The sequence below is a fragment of the Procambarus clarkii genome, chromosome 63 (genome assembly GCF_040958095.1).
Source record: "Procambarus clarkii isolate CNS0578487 chromosome 63, FALCON_Pclarkii_2.0, whole genome shotgun sequence".
Lineage (NCBI taxonomy): Eukaryota > Metazoa > Arthropoda > Malacostraca > Decapoda > Cambaridae > Procambarus > Procambarus clarkii.
This window is the reverse complement of record NC_091212.1, coordinates 32,745,025-32,764,726: the sequence shown is the minus strand read 5'-3', so window position 1 is coordinate 32,764,726 and position 19,702 is coordinate 32,745,025. Positions and strand designations below refer to the sequence as shown.

Below are 19,702 nucleotides of genomic sequence, written 5' to 3'. Positions count from 1 at the left end.
GACAAGAGGCACTGAGATGCAGGCCAGTGTCCTTAACTTGTATACCATGCAAGGTGATGGAAATGATTGTAAGAAAAAACCTAGTAACACATCTGGGGAAAAGAGACTTCGTGACAACCCATCAACATGGGTCAGGGAGGGTAAATCTTGCCTTACAGGCTTAATAGAATTCTACGATCAGGTGACAAAGATTAAGCAAGAAAGAGAAGGATGGGCGGACTGCATTTTTTGGACTGTCAGAAAGCCTTTTACACAGTACCCCATAAAAGGCTGATGCATAAGCTGGAGAAACAGGCAGGAGTAACTGGTAGGGCGCTCCAGTGGATAAGGGAGTACCTAAGCAATAGGAAGCAGAGAGTTACAGTGAGGGGTGAGACCTCAGATTGGCGTGAAGTCACCAGTGGAGTCCCACAGGGCTCTTTACTCGGACCTATCCTGAATCTGATATACGTAAATGATCTCCCAGAGGGTATAGACTATTTCCTCTCAATGTTTGCTGACGACGCCAAAATTATGAGAAGGATTAAGACAGAGGAGGACAGCTTGTGGCTTCAAGAAGTCCTGGACAAGCTGCAGGAATGGTCGAACAAATGGTTGTTAGAGTTTAACCCAAGCAAATGTAATGTAATGAAGATAGAGGTAGGAAGCAGGAGACCAGATATAAGGTATCATTTGGGAGATGAAATACTTCAGGAGTCAGAGAGAGAGAGAAAGACCTGGGGGTTGATATCACGCCAGACCTGTCCCCTGAAGCTCATATCAAGAGGATAACACAAGCGGCATATGCCAGGTTGGCTAACATAAGAACGACCTTTAGAAACTTGTGTAAGGAATCTTTCAGAACATTATATACGACATGTCAGACCAATCCTGGAGTATGCGGCTCCAGCATGGAGTCCATATCTAGTCAAGCATAAGACTAAACTGGAAAAGGTTCAAAGGTTTGCCACCAGACTAGTACCCGAGCTGAGAGGTATGAGCTACGAGGAGAGACTACGAGAATTAAACCTCACTTCGTTGGAAGACAGAAAAGTTAGGGGGGATATGATCACCACATTCAGATTCTCAAGGGAATCGACAGGGTAGATAAAGATAGCTATTTAACACTAAGGGCCACACGCACTAGGGGACACAGGTGGAAACTGAGTGCCCAAATGAGCCACAGGCGATATTAGAAAGAACTTTTTTAGTGTCAGAGTGGTTGACAAATGGAATGCATTAGGAAGTGATGTGGTGGAGGCTGACTCCATACACAGTTTCAAGTGTAGATATGATAGAGCCCAGTAGGCTCAGGAATCGCTGTACACCTGTTGATTGACAGTTGAGAGGCGGGACCAAAGAGCCAGAGCTCAACCATGCAAGCACAATTAGGTGATTACACACCACACACACACACATCAGAGTACAAATGAGTACATCAGAGTAAAGAGAGAAGCAGAGAGACAGTATGAAAATGACATCGCGAGTAAAGCTAAGACCCCAACCAAAACTGCTCCACAGCCACATCAGGAGGAAAACATCAGTGAAAGAACAAGTGATGAAACTGAGAAAAGGGGAGAACAGATACACAAAGAACGACAAAGAGGTGTGTGAAGAACTCAACAAGATATTCCAGGAGGTCTTCACAATAGAACATGGAGAGGTCCCTGCACTAAATGAGGAGCAAACCGAACAACCTTGAGGAATTTTACCTCACCAGGGATGAGATCAAAAGGAATCTGTTGGACCTGATTGTGTCAAAGGCTGTTGGGCCTGACAGAAATCTCAAAATGGATTCTAAAGAATGTGAAGAAGCACTAAGTGTGCCACTCTCGATGGTGTATAACAGGTCACTGGAAACGGGAGACCTTCCGGAAAGCAGGAAACAGCTAATGTAGTTCCAATTTACAAAAAGGGTGACAGAGAAGAGGCACTGAACTACAGACCAGTTTCCCTAACTTGTATATCATGCAAGGTGATGGAGAAGATTATGAGGAAAAGGCTCGTAGAGCATCTGGAGAAAAACAGCTTCGTAACACACCACCAGCATGGGTTCAGAGATGGTAAATTCGTGCCTCACAGGCCTAATAGAATTCTATGACCAAACAACACAAATTAGGCAGCAAAGAGAAGGGTGGGCAGACTGCATTTTCTTGGACTGTCAGAAAGCCTTTGACACAGTACCTCACAAAAGGCTGTTACAAAAGTTGGAGCAGCCGGCAAGAGTAAAAGGTAAGGTGCTCCAGTGGATAAGGGAGTATCTAAGCAATAGGAAACAGCGAGTAACGGCGAGGGGGAAGGCATCAGAGTGGCGAGATGTCACCAGCGGGGTTCCACAGGGCTCTGTATTTGGACCCATCCTGTTTTTAGTATATGTAAACGACCTTCCAGAGGGGTATAGACTCATTCCTCTCAATGTTTGCTGATCATGCAAAAATTGTGAGAAGAATCAAAACAGATGAAGATAGGACAGAGACTACAGGACTACCTGGACAAACTGGAGGAATGGTCTAGAAAATGTCTGCTAAAGTTCAACTCAGGAAAGTGTAAAGTAATGAAATTAGGCAAAGGGAGCAGAAGGCTGAACACAAGGTACCATCTGGGAGGTGAAATCCTGCAAGAGTCAAATAGAGAGAAAGATCTGGGGGTCGATATCACACCGAACCTGTCCCCAGAGGCCCATATCAAAAGGATATCATCACCGGCATATGCTAAACTGGCCAATGTAAGAACTGCCTTTAGAAACTTGTGTAAGGAATCGTTCAGGACCCTGCATACCACTTATGTAAGACCAATCTTGGAGTATGCAGCTCCAGCCTGGAGTCCATACCTAGTTAAACACAAGACGAAGTTAGAGAAGATTCAGAGGTATGCCACCAGACTGGTCCCGGAAATGAGAGGAATTATTTACGAGGAAAGGCTAAGGGAGCTGATCCTCACAACCCTGGAAAACAGAAGAGTAAGGGGAGACATGATAACCACCTACAAAATCCTCAGGGGAATTGACAAGATGGACAAAGACAAACTCTTTAGTACGGGTGGAACACGAACAAGGGGACACAGGTGGCAACCTAGTACCCAGATGAGCCACAGAGACGTTAGAAAGAATTTTTTCAGTGTCAGGGTAGTTAACAAATGAGATACATTAAGTAGTGATGTGGTGGAGGCTGACTCCATACACAGTTTCAAATATAGATATAATAGAGCCCAATAGGCTCAGGAATCTGCACACCAGTTGATTGACAGTTGAGAGGCGGGACCAAAGAGCCAGAGTTCAACCCCCACAAACACAACTAGGTGAGTACAACCAGGTGAGTACACACACACACACACACACACACACACACACACACACACACACACACACACACACACACACACACACACACACACACACACACACACAAACACACACACACACACACACAAAGGAAAACCAAGCGACCTTGGAGGAATTTGACCTCACCAGTGATGAGGTCAAAAGGTTTCTGCTGGAGCTGGATGTGCCAAAGGCTGTTGGGCCTGACAGAATCTCACCGTGGATTCTAAAAGAATGTGCAGAAGCACTAAGTGTGCCACACGATGGTGTGGCATAACAGGTCACTGGAAACGGGAGACCTTCCGGAAAGTTGGAAGACAGCTAATGTAGTCCCAATTTACAAAAAGGGTGACAGGCAAGAGGCACTGAACTACAGACCAGTTTCCCTAACTTGTATACCATGCAAGGTGATGGAGAAGTTCGTGAGGAAAAGGCTCGTAGAGCATCTGGAGGGAAATAACCTTGTAACGCACGACCCACATGGGTTCAGGGATGGTAAATCGTACCTCACAGGTTTAATAGAATTCTATGACCTGGCAACAAAAATTAGGCAGGAAAGAGAAAGGTGGGCCGACTGCATTTTCCTGGACTGTCAGAAATGCTTTTACACAGTACCCCATAAAAGCCTGTTAAAAAAGTTGGAGCAGCAGGCAGGAGTAAAAAAGGAGGTGCTCCAGTGGATAAGGGAGTACTTAAGCAACAGATAACAGCGAGTAACGGTGACGGGGGAGACATTAGAGTGGCGAGATGTCGCCAGCGGAGTCCCACAGGGCTCAGTACTTGGACCCATCCTGTTTCTAATATATGTAAACGATCTTCCTCCGGAGGGTATAGACTTGTTCCTCTCAATGTTTGCTGATGATGCAAAAATTATGAGAAGAATCAAGACGGATGAAGATAGACAGAGACTACAGGATGACCTGGACAAACTGGAGGAATGGTCTATAAAATGGCTGCTAAAGTTCAACTCAGGAAAGTGTAGGGTAATGAAATTAGGCGAAGGGAACAGGAGGCTGAACACAAGGTATCATCTGGGAGGTGAAATCCTGCAAGAGGCAACTAGAGAGAATGATCTGGGGGTTGATATCACACCGAACCTGTCCCCAGAGGCCCACATCAAAAGAATATCATCAGCGGCATATGCTAGACTGGCCAACATAAGAACTGCCTTTAGAAACTTGTGTAAGGAATCGTTCAGGACCCTGTATACCACTTATGTAAGACCAATCCTGGAGTATGCAGCTCCAGCCTGGAGTCCATTCCTAGTTAAACACAAGACAAAGTTAGAGAAGATTTGGCGGTATGCCACCAGGCTCGTCCCGGAACTGAGAGGAAAGAGCTACGAGGAAAGGCTGAAGGAGCTGAACCTCACAACCCTTGAAAAAGAAGAGTAAGGGAAGACATGATAACCACCTACAAAATTCTCAGGGGAATTGACAAGATGGACAAAGACAAACTCTTCAGCACGGGTGGGACACGAACAAGGGGACACAGGTGGAAACTTAGTACCCAGATGAGCCACAGAGACGTTAGAAAGAATTGGTTCAGAGTCAGGGTAGTTAGTAAATGGAATGCATTAAGTAGTGATGTGGTGGAGGCTGACTCCATACACAGTTTCGAGTGTAGATATGATAGAGCCCAATAGGCTCAGGAATCTGTACACCAGTTGATTGATAGTTGAGAGGCGGGACCAAATAGCCAAAGCTCAACCCCTGCAAGCATAATTAGGTGAGTACACACACACACACACACACACACACACACACACACACACACACACACACACACACACACACACACACACACACAGTTTCAAAGTTTTGTCATATAACGACTTGATACTTGTCCTGGATGACTACTGCGGGAGATGGTGTGGTGGTCTAGCAGTAAGACCTGTCTTGGATGCCCTGGATGCTCTGCCGTCACCGCCATCATCCCCCCTGTTAGGTACAAGTTACTGTATGAGACAAAGACTATGTCTTTGTCATATAACGCCTTGAAGAGTTCTGGGTAGACGGGACACCACGAGCGTAGCTCTCATCCGGTAACTACACTTAGGTAATTACACACACACTTTTTTCTGGAGCCAGTGGCTGAGTGGACAGCACGCTTGATACGTAGTCTTGTGGACCGGGATTCGTTTCCCGTGCCGGCACAAACAAATGGGCAGAATTTCTTTCACCCTGATGTCCCTGTTACCAGAATTCTTGCGTGCTAATTTGCATTATTTTGTTTTCGTGGGAGTCACAACGGTCCCGAAGGAGAACTTTGTAAAACCACCTTGGTGACTCATCAGGACTCATCATTTTCAAGTTTCTGATGACCTTCCAGCTACACTCATCATACTGAAGCCGTCCTGTAAGGTCTTGATGCTTTTATAATTCTCTTTACGGTGCACCGAGTGAGCCTGGGGGATGATTTTCAACATTTGAAAATATATATTTTTTCCTCCAGATCCGAGAACTGCACAGAAATTGTGTGTCTGACGAACTGCAAATGGAACAATACTGGCATTGCGGCTGCAAACTGCACTACAACCACCAATGCCCCAACAACCACCAATACCCCAACAACCACCAATGCCCCAACAACCACCAATGCCCCAACAACCACCAATGCCCCAACAACCACCAATGCCCCAACAACCACCAATGCCCCAACAATCACCAATGCCCCAACAACCACCAATGCCCCAACAACCACCAATGCCCCAAAAACCACCAATGCCCCAAAAACCACCAATGCCCCAACAACCACCAATGCCCCAAAAACCACCAATGCCCCAAAAACCACCAATGCCCCAAAAACCACCAATGCCCCAAAAACCACCAATGCCCCAAAAACCACCAATGCCCCAAAAACCACCAATGCCCCCAAAACCACCAATGCCCCAACAACCACCAATGCCCCAACAACCACCAATGCCAGAACAACCACCAATGCTCCAACAACCACAACACTCACCCAAAGCCCCACCACCACACCCCTCACTCCCATCGCCACACCACCCATCATCAACCTCAACCAACAAACCATCCCACCCCAGCCAAGCACGATAAGAGTAAGGAACACCACTAATGATAACGAATCGGTACATTCAGGTATGTTAAATTAAGTCACTTATTCCGTTAGTGAGAAATATATTTACTAAAGTGTAATTCTCAACAAAATAAAATTTGGGAAAATGAGGATTGTCAAAGTAATGAGAGTGGGTGAATTTAATATGTAAATCAACCCAATAAAATTAGGGAAAATGAGGATGGTCAAAGTAAAGAGAGTGGGTGAATTTAATATGTAATAAAGATAAATGTGTGCAACAGTAAAATTATAAAATAAAGATGGAGTAAAACGAAGATGAAAATTATTGGGAAAGAAAAATAGCGTAAAGCATGGATGAGAAAATGGAAAATCTAAAATAGGGAAATAGTACTATAGGAAAAAGGTAGCAGGCTTCCAGAAAATTGCCAGTAATATGGTTTAAAGAGTATTTTATGCAGTGAAACAATCCACATAATTGTTCCAATTTACAACAAAGTAAAACTAACTTTCCCAGTAGTATCCGGGTGTTGGTCCACGTCCTTGTATCACCCACATATAAACTACCTTTCCAACTTTATCTGAACCATTCATCTGTGTTCTTTGTCTCATACAGTTACTTGTACCCAACAGGGGATGATGGCGGTGACGGCAGAGCATCCAGGTCATCCAGAACAGGTCTTACTGCAAGACCACGTCGACTATGTAAGACCACCACACCATCTCCTGAAGTAGTCATCCAAGACAGGTCTTACTGCAAGACCACGTCGACTATGTAAGACCATCACACCATCTCCTGAAGTAGTCATCCAAGACAGGTCTTGCTGCAAGACCACGTCGACTATGTAAGACCACCACACCATCTCCTGAAGTAGTCATCCTGGACAGATCTTACTGCAAGACCACGTCGACTATGTAAGACCACCACACCATCTCCTGAAGTAGTCATCCAAAACAGGTCTTACTGCAAGACCACGTCGACTATGTAAGACCACCACACCATCTCCTGAAGTAGTCATCCAAGACAGGTCTTACTGCAAGACCACGTCGACTATGTAAGACCATCACACCATCTCCTGAAGTAGTCATCCAAGACAGGTCTTACTGCAAGACCACGTCGACTATGTAAGACCATCACACCATCTCCTGAAGTAGTCATCCAAGACAGGTCTTACTGCAAGACCACGTCGACTATGTAAGACCATCAGACCATCTCCTGAAGTAGTCATCCAAGACAGGTCTTACTGCAAGACCACGTCGACTATGTAAGACCACCACACCATCTCCTGAAGTAGTCATCCAAGACAGGTCTTACTGCAAGACCACGTCGACTATGTAAGACCATCACACCATCTCCTGAAGTAGTCATCCTAGACAGGTCTTACTGCAAGACCACGTCGACTATGTAAGACCACCACACCATCTCCTGAAGTAGTCATCCAAGACAGATCTTACTGCAAGACCACGTCGACTATGTAAGACCACCACACCATCTCCTGAAGTAGTCATCCAAGACAGGTCTTACTGCAAGACCACGTCGACTATGTAAGACCACCACACCATCTCCTGAAGTAGTCATCTAGGACAGGTCTTACTGCAAGACCACGTCGACTATGTAAGACCACCACACCATCTCCTGAAGTAGTCATCCAAGACAGGTCTTACTGCAAGACCATGTCGACAGCCTAAGACCGCTGCACCATCTCAAGAAGTGAAGATCCAAACATTACAGTCATCCTTGATAAGAGTTCATAATTTTCTCTAATGATTATTTATATTTAAGCAACAGCTGAAAAAATATATAATTATGTTTAGAAATTAATTAGTTCACCCACAATCAATTTACAACAAAGAAGAAAATACGGCCTATTATGAAAAATATTAAACAAAGATTAAATTAAAATTTACTTCATTAGTTGTTGTAACTTCAGAGATAGGAAATATAACTTAGGGTATATTAATAAAAGTTTTAAATTTGCCAGTTTATATATAATGGATTAAATGTAATTGTTTTGTATAAAAACGATTATTTTATGTGAAAAAGTTAACAATAAAATAAAATATTGCTAAAGGCTATTACAATTATATATTATGTAATATGACCATTTTCTAAACAGAAAACAAATCTCATAAGCTTTATAGTTTTCCAGAAAACACATTAGACAAACATGTGCATAAGAGGTGAGTCGCCTACTTACAGAAGACAGTAGCTCACCAGTGATATCAACATATGCAAGACACCTGTATATATATGATAATATAATGAGAAAGATGTGTAAGCGATAAACAATTGTAAACCATAAAATATGACAAAATATCCAAGATGTCAACATAGGTTAGGCTAAGTGCATTAGCATCTGAAAAAGAGCATGCACTCGCTATTAAAATATGCAAATTGTCGGAATATATATAAGGCATCAACATGTAAACTCTGTTAGATGAATACCGTCATCTTTTGTACAGTAAATACATATGAAAGAAACCAACAATGCAAGAATGAAGCAGATGCAAGAAACCAACAGATCCAAAGAACCAACACTTGCAAGAATCCAACAGATGCAAGAATGAAACAGCTGCAAGGAACCAACAAATGCAAGAAATCAACAGCTTCAAGAAACCAATAACATTGGCCTTGCTAGAAAACTAATTAAAATAAAATTAAGATCTTAATATGTGTATCAGTTGCCTATACCACAATTTTATCTTCCATTTTCTATTTAATACTTACACCAAAACAAAATAAAAAGTGTGGTGGTGGGCCTTGTGTGGTGGTGGGGCTTGTGAGGTGGTGGGCCTTGTGAGGTGGTGGGCCCTGTGAGGTGGTGGGTGTTACGTGTGCTGTTTTCACACACCAGTGGGCTCAGGTGGTGGGTCCCTTGGAGCACCTGGTTCGATCTTTCTTGCTAAGCTGACTGCTGGCTTAGAAGCCTCATTGAACGTTGTCTGCTTGTTGGGTCCTAAACCAGTCAATGTTTGTGGGGACTTAATCACAGTTATTGTGACGTTCTTGCTTTTTCGACATACCAATAAAACAATTTAATTTAATTTAAAACAATTTTAACTAAATTTCTCAGTTAATACCCCCAAGTTCCTCAATGTATTTTAAATTATACAAGCAGTACCCGCCACGCGTTGCTGTGGCTCAGTGTGGTTAAATGGGAAAGAAAGAAAAGAGAAAGCACACGTTTCTAATATGTTTAATTTCACAATGCTTGTGGGTATACAATATTTTTTGTTGTTCCATTGTCTGTGGAGATATAGAGATTGTCTGGTTTGCCGACTCTAGAACACTCAACATATAATTGTCCACGTGAGAAGGCAATCCGTGTCTAGATATAAACTGTACAATTCTAAAGATTGACCCTGAGCTTTGTTGATGGTGATTGCAAACGCCAATCGAATTGGAAATTACAATCTCTTAAATTGAAATGGCATATCTCTTGGAATCATAGGAATGCGAGGAATGAGAACATCTTCCCCTTTGAAAGGTCCTGTCAGATTGTTGCTTCTACGACGTCGCTGATTAATTTTTTTAGAGCAAGGCGCGTGGCGTTGCAAAGTTTTGGCTGGTTGATATTTCGCAACATGATAATTGGCAAGCTGATTTTCAATTGCAGAACGTATGATGGTATCCCTGGCAGATCGAGTGAATTAAAAAAATCTGTTGGATAATTAACCGCTTCATCTGCTTCCACAACAGTGTCGACGGATTTGTATGTGACTGCATCGCTTTGATTGTTAGACTGAATAATATTGTTAGGGTAGTAGACGTTTTGTTCTTGGCCACAAGAATAGCTCGTTCACTTAGCCAATCGTGATTCTTATAATTGGTTTCAATATTGGGAAATACTTTTTCAACCAATTCTTCTTTTGACGTCGCTAAATTGCAGAAGTTATGAGGCAATGAAATTCGTCCTGAGGTCAGATCAACCGGCCCGTTTACGTTCCCAATTTCTAGAAATTGATGTGAGAATATCTCAGCTGATGGATCGTTTTTGCAGTAACTACATAACTACACGCATATTTGTTGTTAATTTAAATGTCTACGTGGCGCCACAAAGTAGAGTATTTCAGGTAAGCATTTATTTCGTCCGCTGGTGTCGATCGAGGAATTACAGGTAATGTTTGTCTGAAATCTCCTGCAAGCAATATTAATGCGTTTCCAAATGCTCTGATGTTTCCACGCAAATCTTGCAATGATCGATCAAGAGCCTCGAACGATTTTCTGTGGGGCATTGTGCATTCATCCGAAACAATAAGTTTGCATTTCTGCAGTACTTTTCCCATGCCGGATGCATTGGAAATGTTGCACGTGGGAGTTTCAATGAATTGCATGTTCAATGGCGATTTCAAAGTCGAAGTAGCAGTTCTTCCACTTGGTAGCAATTTCGCAGCAATTCCGGACGATGCAAGAGCTAAGGTTATGCCATTTTGGGATCGAAATGCTGCCAGAATCAATCTAATTGGGAAGGTTTTACCAATTCCTCCTGGTGCATCAAGAAGATTTCTCCAAGCCCGTTATTGACGGTTTGAATTATTTGATTGTTAACGCCTTTTCGCTCAAGCGTTAGCCTAGGAATATTTGATTAAACATACGACAACAGATCACATGTGTTGTAATTTTGTTCACGACGCAATTCTACATCGAACGAAGCAACAGCAGATCGATTCGGTGGTGGTATTTCCAACTGATTGAGAACTTTGCTCGCGATTTCTAAGCTCAAGTCTTCAATCATTATTAACGCTTCGTTGAAGACTTTTGCTGTAAAATCCATGTTCATATTTGAATTTTCTTTGCGTTTTCGACGGATAGTATCTTCAGCCATGTGCGATTTATACTTCTCCCATATAAGTCTATATAACTTAGATCCATTTTTAATAGATCAATTAAAGGGCGATTTAGGTAAGATCATTGGAACACATTTGTCTCACTAATTCATTGTATATATTTACTATTTTATGCTTTAATTATATATGTGTGGGCCTGTGTGTGGTTGCTGCTACAGATGGGCCAATGGGCTGCATCAGATGGGCCAATAGGCCGTCTGCAGTGTCTACGTATTGTACTTCACCTCACTCCACCATTCTCTCCTGCCTATTTATGTCCAGTATTCGATCTGTAAAATCACTCCTTCTGAAGATGTATTAATATACGAAAGTACTTAAGGAAATTCCTGTTTCATTTTTCCTGCGTGGTCTAACATTGTCACATTTTTAATCACTTAATCAATTTTTAGTCAATTAATGTTTATTTTCGTGATATACACACATGTACACATATATATATATATATATATATATATATATATATATATATATATATATATATATATAATATATATATATACATATATATATATATGTTTACAAGAAAGACTGCTACCAAAATATACTATAATATATATAATATTATAATATATAATAATATATATATATATATAATATATATATATATATATAATATATATATATATATATATATATATATTATATATATATATATATATATATATATTATATATATATATATATATATGTCGTACCTAGTAGCCAGAACGTCGTACTCGGCCTGCTATGCAAGGCCCGATTTGCCTAATAAGCCAAGTTTTCCTGAAATAATATATTTTCTCTAATTTTTTTCTTATGAAATGATAAAGCTACCCATTTCATTATGTATGAGGTCAATTTTTTTATTGGAGTTAATATTAACTTAGATATATGTCCGAACCTAACCAACCCTACCTAACCTAACCTAACCTATCTTTATAGTTTAGGTTAGGTTAGGTAGCCGAAAAAGTTAGGTTAGGTTAGGTAGGTTAGGTAGTCGAAAAACAATTAATTCATGAAAACTTGGCGTATTAGGCAAATCGGGCCTTGCATAGTAGGCTGAGAAGTGCGTTCTGGCTACTAGGTACGACATATATATATATATATATATATATATATATATATATATATATATATAATATTATATATATATATATAATATATATATATATATATATATATATATGTCGTACCTAGTAGCCAGAACGCACTTCTCAGCCTACTATGCAAGGCCCAATTTGCCTAATAAGCCAAGTTTTCATGAATTAATTGTTTTTCGACAACCTAACCTACCTAACCTAACCTAACTTTTTCGGCTACCTAACCTAACCTAACCCATAAAGATAGGTTAGGTTAGGTAGGGTTGGTTAGGTTCGGTCATATATCTACGTTAATTTTAACTCCAATAAAAAAATTGACCGCATACATAATGAAATGGGTAGCTTTATCATTTCATAAGAAAAAAATTAGAGAAAATATATTAATTCAGGAAAACTTGGCTTATTAGACAAATCGGGCCTTGCATAGTAGGCTGACAAGTGCGTTCTGGCTACTAGGTACGACATATATATATATATATATATATATATAATATATATATATATATATAATATATTAATATATATATATATATATATTATATATATATATATATATATATGTCGTACCTAGTAGCCAGAACGCACTTCTCAGCCTACTATGCAAGGCCCGATTTGTCTAATAAGCCAAGTTTTCATGAAATAATTGTTTTTCGACTACCTAACCTACCTAACCTAACCTAACCTAACTTTTTCGGCTACCTAACCTAACCTAACCTATAAAGATAGGTTAGGTTAGGTTAGGTAGGGTTGGTTAGGTTCGGTCATATATCTACGTTAATTTTAACTCCAATAAAAAAAAATTGACCTCATACATAATGAAATGGGTAGCTTTATCATTTCATAAGAAAAAAATTAGAGAAAATATATTAATTCAGGAAAACTTGGCTTATTAGGCAAATCGGGCCTTGCATTGTAGGCTGAAAAGTGAGTTCTGGCTACTAGGTACGACATATATATATATATATATATATATATATATATATATATATATATATATATATATATATATATATATATATATATATATATATATATATATAAATATGACCGAAAAAGTAAGATTAATAATTCTAACACAAATTTTCTCAATATTTCTTGTGTTTCTTTTCACTGTCGATGGTAATTGAAAAATCAATTCTCCAAAATTCATTTTTATTTCTAGTCTGACGCGACACCTGAACGCGTTTCGTAATAACTTGTTACATTTTCAAAGACTTTAGACACACACAACTATAACCTGCAAACACTAAACAGAGTTCTACTATGCTATAATTTAAACGGCTTTCATTTTATATGCCTGCATTTGGGTGAGGTGATATGTTACAACAGTTTTGGATGAGGTGAAAACATATTTTCAACACAAGAGAGAACACGAAACAATGGGTATAATATTGGGTACGTTAAAGGGAAGAATAGAAGTAACTGCAGAGGGCCTATTGGCCCATATTTTTTATGCTTCTATATTGGTGCGGAGTCTTGAAGTGGGTAGAATATAGTTGTGCATTAATTGGCTGTTGATTGCTGGTGTTGACTTTTTGATGTGTAGTGCCTCGCATATATCAAGCCGCCTGCTATCGCTGTATCTATCGATGATTTCCGTGTTTTTTGTTAAGACTTCTGGTTATGGGAAGAGATTATATGTTCCTTAATGGAGCCCTGTTGCTTATGCATCGTTAATCGCCTGGAAAGAGATGTTGTTGTCTTGCCTATATACTGAGCTCTTTGAGGCTTGAAGTCCCCATGTGGGCATTTGATGGCATAGACGCCATTGGTCTCTTTTAATGCGTTCTGCTTTGTGTCTGGAGAGTTTCTCATGAGTAGATTGGCCGTTTTTTTAGTTTTATAGTAAATCGTCAATTGTATCTTCTGATTTTTGTCTGTAGGGATAACGTTCCTATTAACAATATCTTTCAGGACCCTTTCCTCCGTTTTATGAGTTGTGGAAAAGAAGTTCCTGTAAAATAGTCTAATAGGGGGTACAGGTGTTGTGTTAGTTGTCTCTTCAGAGGTTGCATGGCGTTTCACCTTCCTTCTTATGATGTCTTCAACGAAACCATTGGAGAAGCCGTTGTTGACTAGGACCTGCCTAACCCTACAGAGTTCTTCATCGACTTGCTTCCATCTGAGTTATGGCTGAGAGCACGGTCGACATAAGCGTTAACGACACTCCTCTTGTACCTGTCGGGCAGTCACTGTTGTCATTCAGGCACATTCCTATGTTTGTTTCCTTAGTGTAGACTGCAGTGTGGAAACCTCCGCTCCTTTCCATGACTGTTACATCTAGAAAGGGCAGCTTCCCATCCTTCTCCATCTCGTAAGTGAAACGCAACACAGAATTCCTCCCAAATGCCTCCTTCAGCTCCTGCAGATGTCTAACATCAGGTACCTGTGTAAAAATGTCAACATACCTGCAGTATATGGCCGGTTTCAAGTTCATGTCGACTAAGACTTTTTGTTCGATGGTACCCATGTAGAAGTTCGCAAACAGGACACCTAGGGGAGAACCCATGGCGACCCCATCTACTTGCTTATACATGTGCCCATCCGGGCTCAAGAAGGATGCCTCTTTAGTACAAGCTTGGAGCAGTTTCCTTAGAATGTTTTCTGGTATGTCAAGAGGAGTACAGGCCGCATCACGATACACTCTGTCCTCTATCATCCCGATTGTTTCATCCACAGGTATGTTGGTAAACAGTGATTCGTCGTCCAACGAGGCTCTTACGCCTGTGGCCCGTGTTCCCCGCAGTAAGTCAACAAATTCCTTTGGAGACTTCAGGCTGAAGGCGCAAGGGACGTAAGGAGTCAGCAAGCCATTGAGTCGCTTCGTCAGTCTGCACGTGGGTGTGGGTATCTGGCTGATGATTGGCCGAAGTGGGTTTCCAGGCTTGTGTGTCTTGACATTTTCATATGCGTATCCAGGTTTGTATTCTCCAATAATCTTTGGCAGGTGGAGTCCGGATTTCTTGGCGTTCACAGTTTCGATCAATTTGTTGACCTTTGCCTTCAATTCGGCTGTAGTGTTCTTCGTTACCCTTTGGAATTTAGTTTGGTCAGAGAGTATGAGGTTCATTTTCGCCAGATATTCGTCTTTTTTTTAGAATGACATATATTGGCGACTTGTCACCTCTCCTGACGACTATCTCCTTGTTCTCACGAAGGCTTTTAGCTGCCGCTTTGAGCTCGAGGGACAGTATGGTATATTGGTTTGGAGTCTTGAAGTTAGTAGAATATAGTTGTGCATAAAGTTGTCTACCCACTTCAAAACTCCGAACCAATATAGAAGCATCAAGACGAAGTGTTGATGCTATGGGCCAATAGGCCTTCTGCAGTTACTTCCATTCTTATGTTTTTATACCCAGTGGTTCGTGTTCTATCGTGGGTAAATCTCAATCACCACACCCAAAACTTTTGTACCATATCACCTCACTCAAATGTGAGTATAAGTATAGATGTGTGTTTACAGGTTACAGTTGTGTATGTGTAAACTAAAGTCTTTGAAAATGTAATAAGTTATTACGAAATGCGTTCAGGCATCGCGTCAGACTAGAAATAAAAATGAATTTTGGAGAATTGATTTTTCAATTACCATCGACAGTGAAAAGAAACATAAGAAAATAATGAGAAAATTCGTGTTAGAATTATTAATCTTACCTTTTCGGTCATATTTAACAACATATGTTTACAAGAGAGACTGCTACCAAAATATACTAACAAATACACATATACATCGATAATCTTCTGTGACACAAGTAATTCAACAAAAGGCTCACAACAGTCACTATACAAGGCATTCTACATCTATGGTGAGTCGGCTGGCTGGCAGAGTGGATAGCGTTCTATATTCGTGAACCTAGGAACCGGGGTTCGATCCCCGCAGCCGACGGAAAAACAAATGGCCAGAAGTTTCCTTCACTCTGATTCCCCTGTTACCTAGCAGTAAATAGGTACCTGGGAATTAGACAGCTGTTACGGGCATCTTCCTGGAGGTGTGTGTGAAAAATAGTTAGTAGTTAGTAACAGTTGATTGATTGATAGTTGAGAGGCGGGCCGAAAGAGTAGAGCTCAACCCCCGCAAGCACAACTAGGTGAATAAACAGTTACTAGTGTTACTCCACACCCACCCAATTGGGCGCCATCTTTACAGTCATTACCTACAGTAAGCAAATTTTGGATACTTCGCTAAGATTTCTGGCAGTGTATCATCCTGAATGAAGTACTTACACATTTCGTGGACCCAATTGATAGTGTTATCTCTGAATTCCGCGAGTTTTTCACATTCCATTATATAATGACGCAAAGTATGCGAATAGCTCTGCTGACAGAGTTTACATTTTGTCAAATCAACATCAGCAGATGTTACAAACTCCCAGAGGTACGTGTAGCCGAGCCTAAGCCTAGTAGTGGTAACATCTAGAAAACTGCTAACTTTATTGGATGACCCTTAGACATGGGGTTCCTCCTGCAAAATAGAATGATGATAGATGGAGCAACCAGTGTGAATTTCACTTTGCTTCAAGTCTACGAGATTTTGTTGATGTTCCCGGAATATTATTGCCCACAGACTGCTCAAAGGCAGTCCAATATGGTAATCAATTCCCGCTTTATGGCAAAAGTCTTGATTAACTCATCATTTCTATCATGCATTCGGAAACCAATATGGGAAGGAGTCCAGAGACAAACTCTGACCCCATCATTGATTGTTTCACCATATTTGTGTCTAGCTTCAGAGACAAGCACGTCATAGTTAAGCCTTGGGGAGTTGAGGGCAGTCATTGATGACAAGGAGTCACTTACAATTAGTGTGTCTACTTTGGATTCATATATGCGCTCGAGTGCAAGGGTTATGGCAACCAATTATGTTTGAAGAGTGGAGGCCCAGTAAAATACTGGGCCTCCAGTAATTAAAGTACTGGAGGTCTCCAGTACCTAAAATAATGTAGTGTACTTATACGCGCTCCACACTCATGGGATAAGGAACTATCTCTCGCTGTCACATCAACTGCACTTCCAGCTGCACCATGGGACTGGTGCAAGGAGCCATCAGTGTAAATAATTTGGGAAAGGGAGCCCTCTTTGACCAAACCATCAATTTGCCTTAAGGCATTGTATTTGTGTAAGCAAGGCTTGTTCTTTAATCACCTTCTTAGGTGGGAAAGGGGGGACAGTAGTTAGGAAAGGGGTGATCTCCCAAGGGGGCAGGAAAGTGTCGTTGTTGTCTCTCTTGAAAGAGGTGATGAATATCGTGATTGAAAGAGGTGATGAACATCGTGAGCACAGTGGCGGTTTTGGTAATCCATTTGGAGGGATGCTGACCTCCAAGAAAGAAGGCTTGGAAGGCTTCAATGTAGGGGTTAGGGTGGGTTAGCCTAAGCATCTTGATATGAATTAAAACATTAATTTCAGTGATACGATCACTAACACATGAAATATTCAGTTCCTTCCTCAAGTTTAGTAATTTAGTTGTAAGGGGGCATCCGAGGATAATCCTCATGGCTTCGTTTTGCATCTTGTACAGCCCTCCAAGCATTCTCTCAGGCACAGGAGCAAGTATGGGTGCAGCATAATCGATCAGAGATATAATATATGAGAGATGCATCATTTTGTCAAGTATCACATTTATGCCATAGCTTGGATGGTAGCCTGCCACAGCCTTGAGAGCACGGAGCCTCTCTGGCACGACCCAGTTTGGCTACAACATTGCTGTGCAATAGAACCTCAAGACCAATTTGAGGTATTTGTATCTGGTTATATAGTCGAGCAGAGAGCTGTTGTTGTTGTTGTTAAAGATTCACTACCTGGAAAAAAGTTCCAAGTAGCACGGGCTATGGTGAGCCCGTAGTGGACTCCCAGAGAGCTATCTATCATGCAGCTGCATCTTGCGAACGACCCCACCCAGTCTGGGGTCAGGATCTTTATTTTCTCTACTGAGATAATTAAGCCTAGTTTCTGACATGTGTGCAATACAGAGTTCAGAACATTTTGGGTGTTGGTATATCCATTGATGTGGATCAGTATATCATCCGCATAGCTAATGATGTGTTCGCTGGGTCTCCTAGTTACTGAGTTTAGAAGTGCGTTGATTAACACATTGAACAGAGTAGGACTGAGGACACCTCCCTGTGGAATGCCAAGTTCAAAATCTCTTGTTACACTCCTATGCCCTTGGAACAGATACAGATGACTTTCTTTTGGATAGATAGCCTCTTATCCACCGTAGTAGCCATCCTCCAATATACATTTTAGCAATTTCGCTCAGAAGGACGTAATAGAACCCATAATCACCACACCAGAAATAAATATATCTTTGATATCCCCAGAGTGAAACTAAATCTATGTAAACACTCTATGGAAATAAAGTGACCTAGTCTATGGAACTCACTCCCTAACGAATTGAAAAGCTGTCCAACCTACGTCTTATTATAAAATAATTCCAAAAGTACCTAATTTCATCCTCATAGTGTCCTACCTAGTGCTTTAACTCACACTGTATCTTGTGCTACCCACTCCCCCAATATATGTACCTAAACCATTCAACTTCACCACTGTAATAACTGCTATCATCTTATATCATGGTCGTTATATTGAACGTATATTTTACTATATTATATCTAGAAATAATCCTCAAATTATGCTACAATATACCTGTTCATAAACCTCAAATTTTACTGTAATATACCTACTAATCTTCGTTACATTTTCTTACAATGTACTTGTTAACATTTCTCAATTTTGCTAGAAATTACCTACTTGATATTATCTGTTAGATTAATGACCTGCCCGAAACGCAATGTGTGTTAGTGGCTTTAAAAGAATGTAAAAACATTAATGCCATGCACTCTCATAAACCCAATGTACCTTCTTGTACATAAATAAATAAATAAATTTGTATCATTTGCTTTTATGTCCTGCTGTGTACTTTGTTTATATAAACGGTTTCCGTTGATGGGATTATTATGTTATGTTCCGTGTTGCTTGAGGTGGTGGTGATAACGGCCTCAGTTTGTTTGGTGGCCTATGTATGTGATTTTTTTTTACTAGTATATTTTTTTTCCTTGTTGTGTGGTTCTGGTTGTTTTTGCCGTGCCTTATCTGTTTCCATTAGTGAAAAAGTGTTTATGTTTCAGTATTGTTGGTGCATTTGGATTGTATTAAAAAGTGCTTGGCTGTTGGTGTTTTTCCTGTTGGTGTACTGTTATGTGTGTGATTCCTTACTTTTATTGTATTTATTTGTTGTTTTATAAATATATATATATATATATATATATATATATATATATATATATTGTATTTTATATATATATATATATATATATATATATATATATATATATATAATATATATATATATATATATATTGGTGTATACTGGCAGCAGGTTTTCTTTCAAACATGTTTCATTGAATATGACCGCATATTCTGTATTTATTATTTTCTGGTTTAG

General features: G+C 40.4%; 1 protein-coding gene across 1 annotated transcript; it reads left to right on the top strand.

The window, feature by feature from the left end:
• The first annotated feature begins 1,655 nt into the window (after positions 1-1,655).
• On the top strand, positions 1,656-7,069 carry LOC123751709 (integumentary mucin A.1-like). Its single transcript, XM_069308982.1, has 3 exons — positions 1,656-1,828; positions 5,753-6,399; positions 6,951-7,069. Exons 1-3 carry the CDS (start codon positions 1,656-1,658, stop codon positions 7,067-7,069), a joined length of 939 nt encoding a protein of 312 aa, XP_069165083.1.
• The last annotated feature ends 12,633 nt before the right edge of the window (positions 7,070-19,702 follow it).

Bases quoted from the DNA above. Each gene is read 5' to 3' on its own strand.
- LOC123751709 (XM_069308982.1), top strand. From the start codon at position 1,656: ATGAGGAGCAAACCGAACAACCTTGAGGAATTTTACCTCACCAGGGAT. The intron at 1,829-5,752 runs GTCACTGGAAAC...TTTTTCCTCCAG, and splicing joins CTCTCGATGGTGTATAACAG to ATCCGAGAACTGCACAGAAA. The intron at 6,400-6,950 runs GTATGTTAAATT...TGTCTCATACAG, and splicing joins TAACGAATCGGTACATTCAG to TTACTTGTACCCAACAGGGG.